A 17,325-nucleotide genomic window follows, 5' to 3' on the forward strand; every position below is an offset into this window, starting at 1 on the left:
TCACAACAGGCTGACTACATGCAAATTAAGAGTGGAGGATGGTTAATATCCTTCTTTCAAGAAATGTGGACCTAGTGCCAGTCCTCTGCCCTACTTTGTGATTTCTTTGCTTTCCAATAAGAAGATCAAGAATTAAGTAGTAGAACTGGGCAGGTTCTCTACTGATTAGTGCTATTTAGAAAAAATATCTTAGGAAAAGGTCTATCAATCCCTTGTTTTGTTGTTTTAGTCTAACTAATCAACTGGCACTTTTGAAGTAACGTTAACACTTAGGTGTCCATTTTAAACTGAAAATTGGTTTGTCTCTAAAATATTTCCCCTGATATTATAGAGATTTCATTTCTTTTGAATCATCATAATTGATGTTGATTTATTTTAAAGGTCTGTAGCATTGAGCTCAGAGAGTCAGCATGGTGGTATGCTTCAAACCTGAAAGGAAATTTGTCTTATTATGGTATCCATATTGTGTTGTGTTCATTTCTAATATCTTTGGGATGACTTCCAGCTCTTAAATTATTATTGTAACTCTGTACTTTTTCTGAAATTTTAACTTGAAATGCATGAATTGGAGAAACCTGGAATACTTATCAGCTCAAGTTTAATGCAACTTTATATACCGTATTTTGCTGTATATAATGTGTACTTTTTTGTCCAAATTTTTGAGGAAAAAATAAGTATGCACATTATATGTGGGCAATATCTGAAATATCTTGCATCTGTTCTTGTGTGTTGTAATTATTTATTACATAAAATTTCTTGTACAATAATATGTTAAAAAATAAATGCTAAAATTCCTTTATAATACAAGAACAAGTATCCAAAAATAAATAAATAATTGAATTAAAAAATTAAAATGAAAGATTCCCCCCCCCTGAAAGTTTGTGCCAAAAACTTGAGTGCGCATTGTACATGACAAAATATGGGATATATTTATATATGTAGTAATAATTATAACTTGCATAGTAAAAAAATAACATTAATGATAGAAATAATAAAAAAGAAGAGTATATATTATAGGCATATGGTTAATGCTTGTCTGTTAGTAAAGTTTGAGATGCTCCTATATTAGCAGCTTTATTTGATGCTTTACAGAAAGACTCTCCCAACTCTTGAAGAAACTATTTGAAACCCAAGAATCTGGTGACCTCAATGAAGAATTAGTTAAGGCTGCTGCCAATGGAGATGTTGCTAAAGTGGAAGATTTGCTAAAAAGACCAGATGTGGATGTGAGTGTTTTAAAAATTATTTTGAAGCATACACTAAAATAGAATAGAATAAAATAGAACTTCAGTAATTATTTAGATTTTGCCACATTACTTAAATAATTAGTGAGACTTTGCCACATGTACTTTAGTTCTTTGTTTTTCTAAGATGGTGTAAAGAAGACAGCAGTCATCATTTTTCAGTGTGTATTTCAAAAAGATACTGAAATTTTCTTATTTTAACACTGTGACCTTTTTTATTTTATGATTGACAGAATTTACATTTATGTTTTTAAGTGGTTAGTATCCTTTGGGAAATTCAGTGAGTTTTTTTCATGTAAATGTCATTATGTGTTAAACATAGATTTTTGTAAATATTATAAGCAATTTTCTATCCTTTTTAAGACATTTAATCTAAACTTTTTACCCTCTGCTCCCTGTGAAAGTTGATTATTTCATAGTTTGTAAGGCAGATGAATTAGAGGTCACATACTTTGTAAACTTTAATAGTTTATGTTGTAATCTTAATGTTCACATAAGCCATATTTTAAATGGGCCATTTTGGTTCTCACTTAGTTGTCCATTGGCTTTGCCATGCGCCAGTATGTTGGTCAGTGCCTGCCAAGATTCTAAGTGGAGTGGCAGTCACTGTGTTATGAAGGCTTTTGTTGCCGCACCTTTGTATGTAAATGTAGAAGACAGTTTGAAGAAGACTAGATCTTTAATTGTAAGGTATAAACATCTTACTCCTATGAGCTCATGTAGCATTTTAGCAATTGCAGCAGCACAACAAAGAGGTTTCTCGATTGGTTGTAAGATATATCACAAATGATTTGTTTCTGATATTAAAGTACCAATGTTTTTGTGTTTGAAATACAGACACAGACTTTTTATATTCATTCAGGCAGATTTACATTTTATTATATTTAATTTTTTAACTTACTAATTTATCTTGGTTATTTTTTAACAGTGCCATACATTCTAAAAATTAAAAAAAAACAAATAGTTCTACAAAATTTGTTAGGAAAAATGGCATCTCCTTCTCAACCTTATTGCTCAGTTCTTCAAAGGCAACTATTTTTGCCTCTATAACCACTTCCAAACAAACTTCATGTCAGAGGGCCAGTCTTCAGATGTCTCGTGATTCTTGGTTGTCCATTTATCTATAATAATGGCCAGTAAAAGGCTTGTTTGGAAGGTTTTTTTGTGTGTCTGGGTTTGTCAACTATGGACTTCATTGCAGGGTGATCTGGGTGGGTGTTTCCTTGGGTTATTCCTGGGTATTGATCATTAGGTCTTTTCTCTTGGGCTGGTCTGTCTCTAGAAAGACCTCTTGATTCTCCTGCTGGATATAAATGTGGCTGCCAACCTTATGAATATTGATTAAGGGAAGAGGGCCTGAGTTTTTTAGCATTTAGTATGTGAATATTTACAAAAGGGTTCTGTTTATAGTACTTTGCCTCACCCTTAACAGTGACTAATGACTCTTTACTGTTTTCTGAGAATAAACTTTCAGGTTTCTGTTAGTGTGAGGGTGGAGCAGTAACTCAGCTGTGCAGAGTGAATCCAGGGATCTAAATGCTTTGTAAACAGACTGTCAACCAATGCTGCTGTGTTTAGCACCCATCACCACATTATCCCTGTATTCAGAGGTCATCAATTCTGAACCTTTTGGGTTTCCTTATCAAAATGGTTGCTTTCTAGGTGTTTCTTACAGCAGGTTTAGGCCTGCTATCCAGCTTCCTGCACATATCTCTCTGTATGTGGGTGTGTGTGTGGTTTTTATTTCACTAGTTCTAATTATCTTTTTGGACTGAAGCTTAGAAGAAAATAAAACTTTACTCTTGTTTCAGTATGATGCCATAAATAATGAAAATAAATGCAATCCATCCTTTAATTGAAAAAACACTCTCACAAGGATATACTTTCTTTTTAAAAAGGTTTATTAAGATACAGTTGTTTTGCACCATGAATAAAAATATAATGATACACTTCTAAAGTCTCATAATACTGAAAAAAATTTCCATCTCTCCTAATGGGATTCCCCCCGCCCCTTACTTTTTCTGGTTTTCATAGTGTCTTTCTCTTGATTTTTAGATGTCAAGAATTCTTGAACATCTCTATGTTTTTTATCCCTAAAGTTTTCTTTTTTTCTTACCAATCTGGGTTATAAATTTCTTTTTAATTAAAGTGTAGTTGATGTACAATATTATATTCGTTTCAGGTGTACAACATAGTGATTTGCTGTTTACATACCTTGTGAAGAGATCACCATGAGAAGTCTAGTAACCCTTTTTCACCATACAAAGTTACTGTGATATTACTGATTGTATTTCCTATGCTATACTTTTACATCCCTGTGGTTTATGTGATAACCATAGTTTGTAGCTCTTAATCCCCTTCACGTTTTTGCCTGTCCCCCGACCACCCAACCCTTTGTCAACTTATCAGTTTATTGTCTGTCTCTGTGAGTCTGCTTCTTTTGTTTGTCCATTTGTATAGTTTTTTAGATTCCACATAGAGTGAAATAATACACAGTATTTGTCCTTCTCTGACTTATTTCACTTAGCATAATATCCTCTAGGTCCTTCCATATTGTCTCAAATGGTAAGATTTTATTTTTATTTTTTGGCTGCGTAATACTCCATTGTGTGTGCATCACTTCTTCCTTATCTACTCATCTATCGATGGATACCTAGGTTGCTTCCATATCATGATCTTTGTAAATAATCCTGCAGGGAACATAGGGGTGCATATGTCTTTCAAATTAGGGTTGTTTTTTTTTTAAATTTATTATATTTTTTATTTTTTTACATCAAAGTTTTTAAAAATTTTGGTTTACATTTTATATTGTTTTGTATTAGTCTTGGGTGCATAGCATAGTGGTTAGACAATCACATACTTTACAAAGTGCCCCCTGATATTTCCAGCACCCACTGGCACCATACATAAGTGTTTCATTACTTCGGATGAGCACCCAGAAAAGGAATTGCTGGGTCCTTATCTCTTTTTACAGCCTTTCTGTCTTTTTTTTTTTTTTTTTTAAAGCATGGGTAGGAACAGTAGGTATATGGGAAATCTCTGCCTTTTTGCTCAATTAAGTTCTTAAAAGTAAGACTATTTAAAAACGTATTTATTTTTGTTTCAGGTGTGCTACCCAGTGATAAGACATTTTAACTTATGAGATGATCACCTTGATAAATCTTGTACCCATTGACAGCATATGTAGTTATTACAGTATCATTGATTATATTCCCTGTGCTGTACTTTTTACATCCCTGTGACTATTCTTTAACTACCAATTTGTATTTCTTAATCCCTTCACCTTTTCTGCGCATTTCCCCAACCCCCTTTCCCATCTGGCAAATGTTGAAATTTTCTCTGTGTCTGTGAGTCTGTTTCTGGCTTGTTTGTTTTTTTATTTTGTTTTTTTAGATTCCACATATAAGTGGAATCATAAGGCATTTGTCTTTCTCTCTGTGACTTATTTCATGCAGCACAATAGCCTCTAAATTCATCCATTTGTTGCAGATGGCAAGATTTCATTTTTTTTTTTTATGGCTGAGTCATAATTTTATTGTATATACATACTACTTCCTTATCCATTCATCTCTTCATGGACACTTAGGTTGCTTCCATATCTTGGTTATTGTAAATAATGCTGCGATGAACATATGGATGCATATGTGTTTTTGATTTAGTGTTTGGGGTTTCTTCAGGTAAAGACCCATAAGTAGAATTGCTGGATCCTTTGTTATCTCTTATTACAGCCTTTGTTTTAGTGTCTTTTTCTGGTGTAAGTATTGCTACCATAGATTTTTTTTGTTTATTTGATTTCATTTTCACAAACTATCTTTTTCCATCTCTTTATTTCAGTCTATGTGTCTTTTGATCTGAAGTGAGTCTCTTGGAGACCGCATATGTAAGAGTCTTGTTCTGTTACACAGTCAGCCACTGTATGTCTTTTGATTGGAGCATTTAATCCATTTGCATTTAAAGTATTTGGTGATGGATAGCATTAATAGGCATTTTACTCATTTTTTAAAAATCCTTTTTTCCTTTTTCTTAAAGAAAACCCTTTAACATTTCTTGTAATACTGGTTTGATGGTGATGAACTTCTTTTAGCATTTTCTTGTCTAGGAAGACATCCCTCGATTCTAAATGATAAGTTTACTGGGTAGAGTGATCTTAGTTGTAGGTCCTTGATTTTTATCAGTTTGTTATTTCTTGCCAGTCTCTTCTGGCCTGCAAACTTTCTGTTGAGAAATCAGCTGACAGTCTTATGGGAGCGCCCTTGTAGGTAACTAACTGCTTTTCTCTTGCTGCTTTTAAGAATCTGTCTTTAACTTTTGGCATTTAAATTATGATATGCCTTGATGTGTGTCTCTTTGGGTTCATCTTGTTTAGGATTGTCTGTGCTTCTGGGATTTGTATGTCTATTTCCTTTACTAGGTTAAGGAACTTTTCCATCATTATTTTTTCAAAATAGGTTTTCAATTTCTTGCTCTTTCTCCTCCTTTCAGGACCTCCCTGATGTGAATGTTGGTATGCCTGAAGTTGTCCCAGAGGCTCCTTAAACTATTCTCCTTTATTTATTTATTTATTTATTTAATTTTTTGCTGTTCTTATTGGTTATTTCCTGCTTCCTTATCTTTCAAAGATTTGCTTTGATCCCTGCTTCATCTACTCTACTCTTGATTCCCTATAATGAATTCATTTTAGTTATTCTGTTCTTCATTTATGACTGGTTCTTTTTTATGTTTTCTATCTCTGTTTTTACATTTTCTGTCTCCTTGTTGAAATTCTTGCTAAGTTCATCTATTGGCCCCCTACCTATTGAGCAGCTTTATATCCAGTGTTTTAAACTCTGTATCTGGTAGATTCCTTGTCTCCATTTTGTTTAGTTCTTTATCTAGAGTTTTGTTCTGTTCTGTCATTTGGGACATGTTTCTTTGTGTCCTCATTTTGGCTGCCTTCCTGTGTTTGTTCCTATGTATTAGGTAGAGCTACTATGTCTCCCAGTCTTGATAAAGTGGCCTTTGTCATAGGTGTCCTGTAGGGCTTTGTGGCCCCTTGATTTCTGTTGGCACATCAGTGGGAGGAATTCACACTCAGGTCAATCAGCTGCGAGGACTGACCACCACTACAGCAGAGGAGCATTTGTGCAAGGGTTGATTCCATGCATAGAGCAGACTTGCTTCAGCAGGACTTTGGTGCCCAGTGAATCCGCCCTTTGAGTGTGTTTCTCATGGAGGTGATTGGGTGGTGCTCTGGTGTGGTCTGAAGCTGTCCACTGGGTATGTTGGCTCTAGGGCCTCCCTAGATGTGCAGGCCAAAATCATCTGCCACTTGTGCCCTTCCTAGGGAGACCTGGCATGAGTTACAGAGCATTCTGCAGATGGCTGCTTCTGGTCCTGGGCTTGGAGGTGCCCTTGAGAGGCGCAAACTGAGGCTGGCTGCCACTAGAGCCAAGCTTGGGACCACTTGACAAAGATACAGGGCACACCGAAGCAAGATACTGCTTGTTTGAGGTTTGTGAACCCTTGAGAGATTTTGGAAGAGTCCTGTAGCCTTTGTTTTATAGTCTATTTTGTCTAGTATAAGTATTCTTTGGTTCACAGGCAGGCACTCAATCTACTGAGCTATGCCAGCTGGGGCTTAGTATAAGTACTCTTATCCTAGCTTTTTATTTCTATTTACATGATACATTTTTTTCTAATCCTTTAGTTTCAGTCTGTGTGTCTTTCAATATGAAGTGAGTCTCATGTAGGCAGTATATTTAAGGGTCTTTTTTAAAAAATGTGTTCAGCCATCCTATATCTTTTGAATGGAACACTTACTTGAAGTAATTATTGATAGAAGTATATGTATTGCTATTTTATTTGTTTTCATACTAACTTTATAAGTGATTAGTTTACTACCTTTACTATATGTTTGCTTAAGCCAGTGAGATTTTTATTCTTTCATATATTTTCTTATTTATAGTTTTGGCCTTTTCTTTTTCAATAAAGGATTCCTTTATCGTTTCTTATAATGCCTGTTAATTTGTGTGAGCCCTTTAGCTTTTACTTCTCTGGGAAACCATCTCATTCAATTCCGAATGCTAACCTTTCCCGGTAGAGTATTGTTGGTTATTGGTTTTTTTCCCTTTTACCATGTTGAATATACATGCTACTCCCTTATGCCCTACAAAGTTTCTGTTGAAAAATCAGTTTATGGTGAGTTAGGCACATTCCTTTGTATATAGCTGGTTGTTTTTCTCTTGCTGCTTTTAAGCTTTTCTCTTTAACTTTTAACAAATTAATTAAAATGTGGGTCCCTTTGTTCATCTTGTTTGGGACTGCGTGTCCTTCCTGGACTTAGATGTTTGTTTTCTACAGCAGGTTAGGGAAGTTTTTGGCTCTTTGGTCTTCTAGTTGGGTAATTTTCACTATCCTGTCTTTCTGATTGCTGATCTGTTCTCTATCACCTGATCTGCTTTTGTTTCCCTCTAGTATAATTTTTTTTTCATTTCAGTTGTTATATTCTTCAGTTTTGATAGGTTCTTTTTCATAATTTTTATCTGTTTGTTAAAATTCTCATTACTTGTCTGCAGAGTTTTTTAAGCACCTTTTGGACTGTTACTTTGAACTGTTTCTATAGTAGACAGCTTATCTCTTCATTTAGTACTTTTTTCAGGGATTTTTGTCTTGTGTTTTTATGTTTGCAACATGTTCTTTTGTCTCCTCATTTAGCCTGTTTGCCTGTATTAAGAAGGTGCCCTGGGGGGCCTGGAGATGGAATCCTTCTTTTTCATGGGATCCAGATGCTCCAGAGGTGTTCCCTGTATGGACTAGTTTGGCCTCTTGTTGTACTATGGTCACACTGATAGACGAGGCTAGACCCTGGCCTGGATGGCTGAGGGCTGGCTGCGACTGTTGCAGTGTGCTGATGTGCAGGCAGGCCTTTGGTGTAGCTGGCTGTGAGGCTCAGCCTTGAATTGTAGACACACTGTTGTATGTTGGTGCCAGTGGAGGCTGTCCACCGGGTATGGCTGAGCAGGAGCTGCTTTGGAGGGGTGCCAGCCTGGGTGGGTCCTCAGGGAAACAGGGTGGGGTTAGCAGTGTTCAAAAGTCTTAATGGAGAGTGTCAGAAATGGTGCCTGCCGGTGTCAGATCAGTTAGGTGCAAGGAGAGTAAAGAAAGGGGAAAAAAATGATGCTCACCACCACTTTTTATCCTGGATAAAGTTCCAACAGTTCTGAGACCCTCCAGCACATGCCCTAAAATTAGTCAATGTATCACCTTCACGAATGACCCAGGTGCTTTTTAAACTGCTGCCTCTGTGCTGGGACTCGAAAGGAGCACAGTTTTGATTTTCTGCAGCCCTTTGGCTCTCCAGACATAAGCCCTGCTGGTTTTCAAAGCCAGCTGTTACAGGAGCTTTTTTTCCTGGTGTAGGTTCCCTGGGCTGGGGCTCAGATCCCTTGCTTTTCCAGGGGGTGGGGACCTCTTTGGTTGTGATCTCTTTCACAACCACAAACCACTTGTGGGTTACTGCACAAGAAGTGGTGATTTTGGTGGGTGTTAATTCGACTTAGTCTCTACTCCTTCTACACATCTCGATGTGGCTTTTAAAAATATCTGTATTTGCAGAAAAGTCTTTCAAGTCATTCACGTCATTGCTGGACAACTGTTAAAGAACCATTGGTGTTGTTGGTATAAATAAATCATTCTCAGATAGTTGTTATATATGTAGTTGTAGTTTTGGTGTCAATGAAAGGTGGTGAGCTCAGACAGAGTCTTCCTACTCAGCTATCTTGAACCCAAAGCCAGGAGACTTTCTCTTGAATGCCAGTGTATCTTGCTTGAAATGTCATTCTTTGCAATTGGTATGCTGTCCTTGCAACAAATTGTGTCTCTGGATGGCTGAGTCCTATGCAGGTAAAGAGAGCTACCAATCAGCTTTTCAATGTCAGATACAAATGGAAACTAAGGATCAGAGATCCTTAGTTTCTTGCTACAAATTGTGCTGTCCTTGCAACAAATTGTGTCTCTGGATGGCTGAGTCACTCTTCCAGTTACTTCTTTTCTTTTTTATTTTTTTGAAATATTTTATTTTGTCCTTTTTTTTTTTTTTTTTTTTGTATTTGAGGTCTTCCTCAAATCTCTGATCCTTAGTGTCCATTTGTATCTGACATTGAAAAGCTGATTGGTAGCTCTCTTTACCTGCATAGGACTTTGCATTATGGTGATTGTGTGTATATAGCATTTTTTGGATCTCCAAATGCCATCCTCTGAGGGTCTGTTTTCTAAGGCTGTTAAGTTGTTTGAGGAAAGAAATCTTTTTCCTGTCTGTGGCTTAGATGCATGGCTGCTGCTAAGGTTCTGTCCTTGGGTGTGAGGAGTGGGCCTGGAGTGTGGCCATTGCACATCAGATGTATACTTGGGGTTCCTATTGTTAGCCCTCTAATGTGATTGCATTTGCAGGCTTTGAATTTGTCAGGGGTTCCCAACATTTGTCTTCCTCTTCTCTGTAAAGTCAATTAAAACTTCTATATCTGCTTTCTCTTTTTCAAAAATGTGTTGTTTTTTCTTGTTTGTTTGTTTTTTTTGATGTTAGCTCTCCCTTTCCCCTGTCTTTTATGGCTTTTTACATTTTAAATTATTTTACTCTCTTTTTAGTGTAATCTCAGGAGGGACAGGATATAAACATGTGGTTAGGATGTCATCTTTAATTGTTTTTTATGGTTTTATGGATGGTGGGAGTACATGAGGTAGGATTAAGGCATTGCAATTAGTTTTGGGTATGTTCATGGGTAAGTTATACATTTATACAACATCTAAAGTATACACAAGGTTGGAAATTACTGCTTATCATAGAATAGTTGTATATAGCTACCCTGGTAACTCATTTATGTATATATCCTTATGGTAGTTTACATACAATTGGTATTCAGTTGTTGAATTGAAAATATTTACACTGTAGTAAACTTTTTTTCTAAAAAATTTCCATCATGTCATTGCTTTTTTTTCTTGAAATAGGCTCTGAGATTTATTAATTCAAATAGAAGTACATATACAAAACTAAATAACTAATTTCTCTTTTATCTCCCCTCCTGCCTTTCTTTTTCAATTTCATAGATTGCTGAACAGTTCTTTTATAGCTCTTTGAACAGTGTAACTTTCATTTAAAAAAATGCCTGCATTCCTCTCTTGATTAGAGAAAACAGTGTCTGCTGATCAGTTCTAGGATATATAGAACACCAATCTAAATTATTTTCATAGAATCATACAGTGTGCTATATTTAAACCTTCAGCTATATGTATATATTGACTTTTTCTGATTTGTGACATTCCTTCATCCTTTTTTTTTTTTTTAAATTTAGGTAAATGGACAATGTGCTGGCCACACAGCTATGCAAGCTGCTAGTCAGAATGGACATGTTGACATTTTGAAGTTACTCTTGAAACAAAATGTGGATGTAGAAGCGGAGGTAATTAAACTAAACTTGAAAAATATTTTAAGTAAAAATGGCCTAGGAATGATACTTATATATCGTGAGATGGATTGTTTTCATTCTTAACATTTAATATTGACCGAAGGCTCTTCTGATTGAAAAAAAAGTTGACAAAAACCAACTTTAAGCATTTCTTGTTTTTCTGTGATCCCCTCAATATTCTTGGCAATAGTCCCAATTGCTGTTGGGAGCCCAGTTATGTTCCACCTAAGAATTATACTGGGAAGTTGAGGGAAGGAGAATGTAAATCATATGGGTCGAAATTTTTCCTGACTGATACTCAGAGGCCTTTATTATGTTTCTTTCCTCATAAGTGAACCAAAATATTAGAATTTGTTTAGTCTTACTGTTTCTTGACCTTAATATATATCCTTGAAGATTTTGCAATGCATGTTTATCACTTTGTATGTTTATTTATGCTTAATTTAGGGTATATCCTCATTAAAGGAAAATAAAAATTTTTTACTGTCATTGGAATTTCAGTTGAGAATTTGTATGGGTCATGTGAAAGATGGCTTCCTTTGTTGTAGTTAACTATAACCTCATTCCTAGAAATGACATTAGAATTACATTTCTTTCAGTCTAATACAATATTACTTGGGAATAATTCTTGGGAATAAGTCAAATTCTATTAAAGTTACACTAGGCAGAATGTTGCAATTTTGTTCAAATGAAATTCCCATCTTAATAAAACTTGATTTCTGAGAGCTAAATTGGTATACCACTCTGTTTTTACTAATTAAAAAATTTTAAAGATACACATTTAAGAAAAGAAGTCTTATATGTTTTTGCTTTTTTTCCTCTAACTTTATGTATTTCAAGTTGCTGGACAGCTATTTTTTTTTTAAGATTTTATTTATTTATTTTTAGAGAGGGAAAGAGGGGTGAGAAAGAGAGAGAGAGGAACATCAATGTGTGGTTGCCTCTCATACTCCCCCTACTGGGGACTTGGCCCAAAACCCGGGCATGTGCCCTAGACTGGGAATCGAACCAGCGACCCTTTGGTTCGCAGCCCGCGCTCAATCCAATGAGCCACACCATCCAGGGCTGGACATCTATCGAAGAGCCATTGGTGTTGTGGGTATCAATAAATCATCTTTGATGCTGAAATTTTCTTTTGCCTAGAAAGAGTTTGAATTTTTAAATTAGCTTATTAGATGTCTATAAACTATATGATATGTTTATTACTGCAGTGTCTTCATGAATAAGATTATATAACTTGATTTTGTTTTTACAGTAGTAATTTTTAAGTCACATCGTTCTTGGTTGTGAATTTAGGAACACGGTATGTGTTACAAGGATTTTTTTGTAATGCAAGAAAGACTTAATTTAAATTTAGCATTTTGTAAATGACAGGCAGTTACTTTATTTTGTTATTGTTTCAGTTTGGCCTGTGGAATATCCCATTTTTATTTAATGAATTTAGAAACTATAATAGCAACAACTACTAAAATATCAAAGCCCTTCTGATTATAGCTAATAAGGCAAGAAGCTGAAAACCAGATTTCTTTTTGCCTAATTTTGAAAACGTATGCTTTCTAATTCAAAATTTAAATATTAAACCTGGAAACATACAGAATATCCATAAGTTTGTGTTTCTAAAGATTTCTTGTTCACATGAGAGTCTGGCTGTTCAGAATACAGGTGCTGCAGCTGTGGAGTTGGGGACAAAGCTGGCACTGTTTTTCAAGAGTAGGTTTCTTTTTGCTTTAATTACACTCAAATACAAAACAAATGGTCATTTAATATTGGAGTTGGAGTGAGGCTCAGTAGGCTAGGTGTTTGTATATAATTTATCTTTCAGTTTGAAAACTGTCTGTTACTGGAACAGGGAGATACATGTGGACTTTACCTCCTCATTTGGATTTCATTCTGTGCATATTCTGTTTTAAAAAGCATTGTAAGCAGATGCAACTACTAGAAATGGTGTGAAAAAGGAATATTTACACTTCAGGTTAAGTTAATAACATAATTTACTAATTGGTAAAAGAAAATCTACATTTAAAAAATGGGTTAAAATATAAGTACAATTTATCATCTAAGACTAAAACAATAACTCATCAATCTCATTTTTCTAGAATATAAGAAGTAACATTATCTGTTATAAAAAGCAATATAGTTTGTTTAAAACAGTGGTTTTCAGTTGGGGACAGTTTTGATTGTCACAACTTGTTGTAGGGGTTGGAGGAGTACTTTGGAATCTAATGGGTAGAAAGTAAGGATGCTACCAGACATCCTGTGGGGCACAGGACAACTCCCACAAGAAAGCATTATCTGGCCCGAAATGCTAGTGCTAAAATTGAGAAACGCTGTTTCTCTAAAGTTTAAAAGATGGAGAAAATAGTTAATTATGTAAACCCACTTAAATTTGTGATTCATCATTAGCCATCTTTTTTATAAAGTGACTTGTAATTATTGGAAATTCTACGCATTTATAGAAGTAGAGAGAATAGTACAATGACCCTATGTACCCAACACCCCAGTTCATTTATTTTTCATGGCCAATTTTGTCTTATCTGTCCCCTGTACCCTCAATCCTCCACTGACTTGTACTGAAGCAAATATACATTTCATCTGTAAATACGTTAGTATGTATCCTGAAAGATAAGTGCTCTTTAAAAAAAAATTTATTATACCCTTAATATACTTAAAAACAATGCTTAGGGTCTTTGAAATTCTAATTTTTTTAAAAGTTTTGAGGTTAGCTGAAAAATAAGGAGAATTATATGTTTCTTTTCTAGTTGTCTCATTCTGCAATTTTAAAAAAATTGCATGAGGAAGTGGACTCAAGGTAGTATACATCAGGGCTTGCAAACTGTAGCCCACAGGCTGAATCCAGACGTCTATTTGCATTCTGTAGTGTTATTGGAATGCAGCACACTCATTCATTTGTTGCGTATCACTGCTTTTGTAGTAAAACTGCAGAGTTGACATAATTGTGACAAGAAACTGCGTAGCCTGTAAAACCTAAAATAATTTACTTTCTGGCCCTTCACCAAAAAGTTTTCTGGCCCCTAGTATAGATGATTATTGCAGATTTTTTCAATTGCTTTAAGCTGTTACCAAATAAAATTATTTTGTCTGTATCACACCTTTTGAATATGTGATAAGATACATTTTTTTCCTATTTCTTTTCTTAGGGAAAACTCAAAGAGCTATTTTGGAAAGTTGGTTATCTCCATGTATAATCTACTGAGTACAGTAGGATTACATTCTGTTTCCTTAATGTATAGGTAAAGGCACCGAGGACTCTAAGATCTTAAGTATGTTGTTATACGTTACCTAATTTTGGATCCTTGAGAACGTGATGTTGTTTTTCCTATTGATGAAATATAATAGTAAAGGTGTGGAGGTATGAATGGAAGACCAGTTTGAAAAAAATGTGTCCTTTACAGTAAGTTTTCAAATATATACTGAAGTTATCAGGAAATTTGGAGTGGTTTTATCACTTAAGGCTAATGAAAACTGTTTTGAATGGAGAGGATTAATAGTGTGGAACAATACTAGACTTTGTCAAAAAACCCATTTGGTATTAGGCAAAAAGTTTAATTTATGTACGCTTCAATTTTCTCATTTTTGATAATAACTTAAAGGATTGGGTTGTGGAGTTAGGGAAATAATTAAGACACTTTATAGTATACTACACCATGGGAATTTAAAGTGTTATTACCTGTACTTAAGTGTTCCTATTAAACATTTCTTTACAACTGGTGGAAGTTAGTTTTTCTAGAAACAGATGCTAATCCTGTCTGATTCTGCTTGTCTGGTTAGTGAAAACAAAACTGTAGAAAAATTTTATTTAACTGAAAATCTGTAAAGGAAAGGGCGAATGGACTTAAAGATTAGTCAGTTTAAGGAAATTCTTTTCTGAAAACAACTCAGGACTCAGAATAACAACTTCCAAAATGGCACTAGAAATAGTTCTTGGGGATATATATTAATTCAGGTCCTAGCCAGAGCAATACAGTGTGTGTGTGCGTGTGCGCGTGCACATACACAAAAAAGTAATAAAAGGCATCCACATTCAAAAGGAGAAGTCAAATTATCTCTGCAGATAATATAATTTTACATGTAGAAAAGTCTAAAGATATCTCTCTCTCTCTCTCTCTCTCTCTCTCTCTCTCTCGGAACTAAGTAAGAAATTCAGCAAGGTAGCAGTATACAAAGTCAACTCATAAAAGTCAGTTGTTGTTCCATACACTAACAATGAACAGTCTATGGAAGATGTTAAGAAAACAACTCTACTTACCAAAGCATGAAAAAGAATAAAATACTTAGGAATTAATTTAACCAAGGAGGTGAAAGATTTGTATAATGAAAACTAGAAATTATTGCTGAAAGAAATCAAAGAAGACCTAAGTAAATAGAAACATGTTCATGAATTGAAAGAAATAAGAATTAATATTGTTAAGATGTCAGTACTAGCCAAAGTGATCTGGATATTCAGTGCAATGCCTTTCAAGATCCCAGTGTTTTTTGTTTTTGCAAAAATAGAAAAATTGAATCTGAAATTCAATATGCATCTTCAGTATACCCGATAGCTGAAACGATCTTGAAAAAGAACAAATTCAGAAGACCTGCTCTTCCTGATTTCAAAACCTACTACAAAGCTACTGTAATCAAAACACTGTGGTCCTGGCATAAAAATAAACATATAAATGAGTGGAATAAAATAAGAGAGCCCAGAAATGAACTTTTGCATATATGGTTAAGTGATTTTTGACCAGAGTGCAAAGACCACTCAATGGGGAATGGACAGTCTTTTCAACAAATGGTTCTGGAAAAGCCAGGTAGCCATGTATAAAAGAATGAAGATGAACTCTTAGCTAACATTGCATATAAAACTAACCCAAAATAGATGTCTTTTTGTTTTTATGTCTTTCAAAAGCGAAAAGTATAAAATTTTTAGAGGAAAACATAGGGTAAAGCCCATACATTAGATTTGGCAGTAATTTGGGTATGACTCTGAAGGTACAGGAAACAAAAGAAGAAAATACAAATTGTATTTAATGAAAATTAAAAACTTTAGTGCACCAAAGGACACTATCAATAGTGAAAAGGCAACCTACAAGATAGGGAAAAATACTGGAAGATGATATAGCTGGTAAGGGATTGATATCCAGACTATTTAGAGAACTCAAAACTCAACAACAAAAAAGCAACCTGATTCAAAGATCCAAGGTCTTGAATAGACATTTCTCCAAAGAAGATACATAGATGGTGACTACACTCAGTCAAGATGAAGGTGTAGGTAAACAATGCCTTGCCTCGCATGTGCACCTACATGTGGGGTAAACATGCATGTTGTTGAGGATGGGCTAAGGAACCTCTGGGACATCTTTAAATGTACCAACATCTGAATCATAGGGATGTCAGAAGGAGAAGAGGAAGAGCAAGAAATTCAAAACATATTTGAAAAAACAGTGAAAGAAAACTTCCCTAATTTGGTGAAGGAAATACACATACAAGTCCAGGAAGCACAGAGAGTCCTAAACAAGATGGATGCAAAGAGGACCACAATAAGATATATCATAATTAAATGTCAAAGGTTAAAGATAAAGAGAAAATCTTAAAAGCAGCAAGAGTTAAGCAGTTAGTTACCTACATGGGAGTTCCCATAAGACTATCAGCCAATTTCTCAAAAGAAACTTTGCAGGCTAGAAGGGACTGGCAAGAAGTATTCACAGTGACAAAAAGCAAAGACCTGCATCAAGATTACTCTGTCCAGAAAAGCTATCATTAGAATGGAAGAGCAGATAAAGTGCTTCCCACAGCAGGGAAAACTAAAGGAGTTCATCGTTGCCAAGCCATTATTATATGAAATGCTAAAGGGAATTATGTAAGATAAAGCAGATCAAAACTGTGAACATTAAATGGTAATAAATTCACAACTATCAGTAACGGAATCCAAATAACAAACTAAGCAAACAAGCACAACAGGAACAGAATTATAGGTACAGAGATCATTTGGAGGGTTATCATTTGGTAGGGTGAAGAGGAAGAATGGCAGAAAAGGTGCAGGTATTAAGAAGCACAAATTGGAAGGTATGAAATAGAGGTATGTTAAGAACACCCTAGAGAATAGAGTAGCCAGAGAACTTATATGCATGACCCATGGACATGGACTAAGGGGCAAATTGCTGGAGGCAGTATGGGTACCTGAAGGAGGGGGGCAAAAGGGGAAAAATTGGGACAACTATAATAGCATAATCAATAAAACATTAAAAAAAATAAAAGCACAGAAGCACATTAAAAAAGCTAAAAGTTACAAACAACTCATGTCCATTAATATATGAATGGCAAAATGAAATGTGGTATGTACATATAATAGAATATCATTCAACCTTTAAAAGGAAGGAAATCCTGACACATGCCACAATGTGCATGAACCATTCTGACACATGCTCAATGTGGAGAACCTTGAGGAATTACGCTAAATGAAGTAAGCCAGTCAACAAAATAAGCCAGTAAACAAAGACATCATTTCACTTATATGCAGTATCTAGAGTAGTCAACAGGCAGGAAAAGAAAGTAGAATAATAGTTTCCAGGGACTGGGGATAGGAGAATGGCCAGTTATATCTCATGTGTATAGAGTTTTAGTTTTGCAAGGTAGAGTTCCAG

General features: G+C 35.1%; 1 protein-coding gene across 1 annotated transcript in view; it reads left to right on the forward strand.

The window, feature by feature from the left end:
* Positions 1-17,325, forward strand: part of MIB1 (MIB E3 ubiquitin protein ligase 1) — a 135,534-nt gene that overhangs the window by 50,227 nt on the left and 67,982 nt on the right. The window contains exons 9-10 of the mRNA XM_054583439.1: positions 1,093-1,226; positions 10,571-10,678. Of these exons, the coding sequence (XP_054439414.1) occupies positions 1,093-1,226; positions 10,571-10,678 (242 nt within the window). The remainder of the gene's footprint in view (positions 1-1,092; positions 1,227-10,570; positions 10,679-17,325) is intronic.

This window comes from Pteronotus mesoamericanus, unplaced genomic scaffold (genome assembly GCF_021234165.1).
Source record: "Pteronotus mesoamericanus isolate MK-2021 breed Mesoamerican mustached bat unplaced genomic scaffold, CSHL_Meso_final contig_74, whole genome shotgun sequence".
NCBI classification, from domain to species: domain Eukaryota; kingdom Metazoa; phylum Chordata; class Mammalia; order Chiroptera; family Mormoopidae; genus Pteronotus; species Pteronotus mesoamericanus.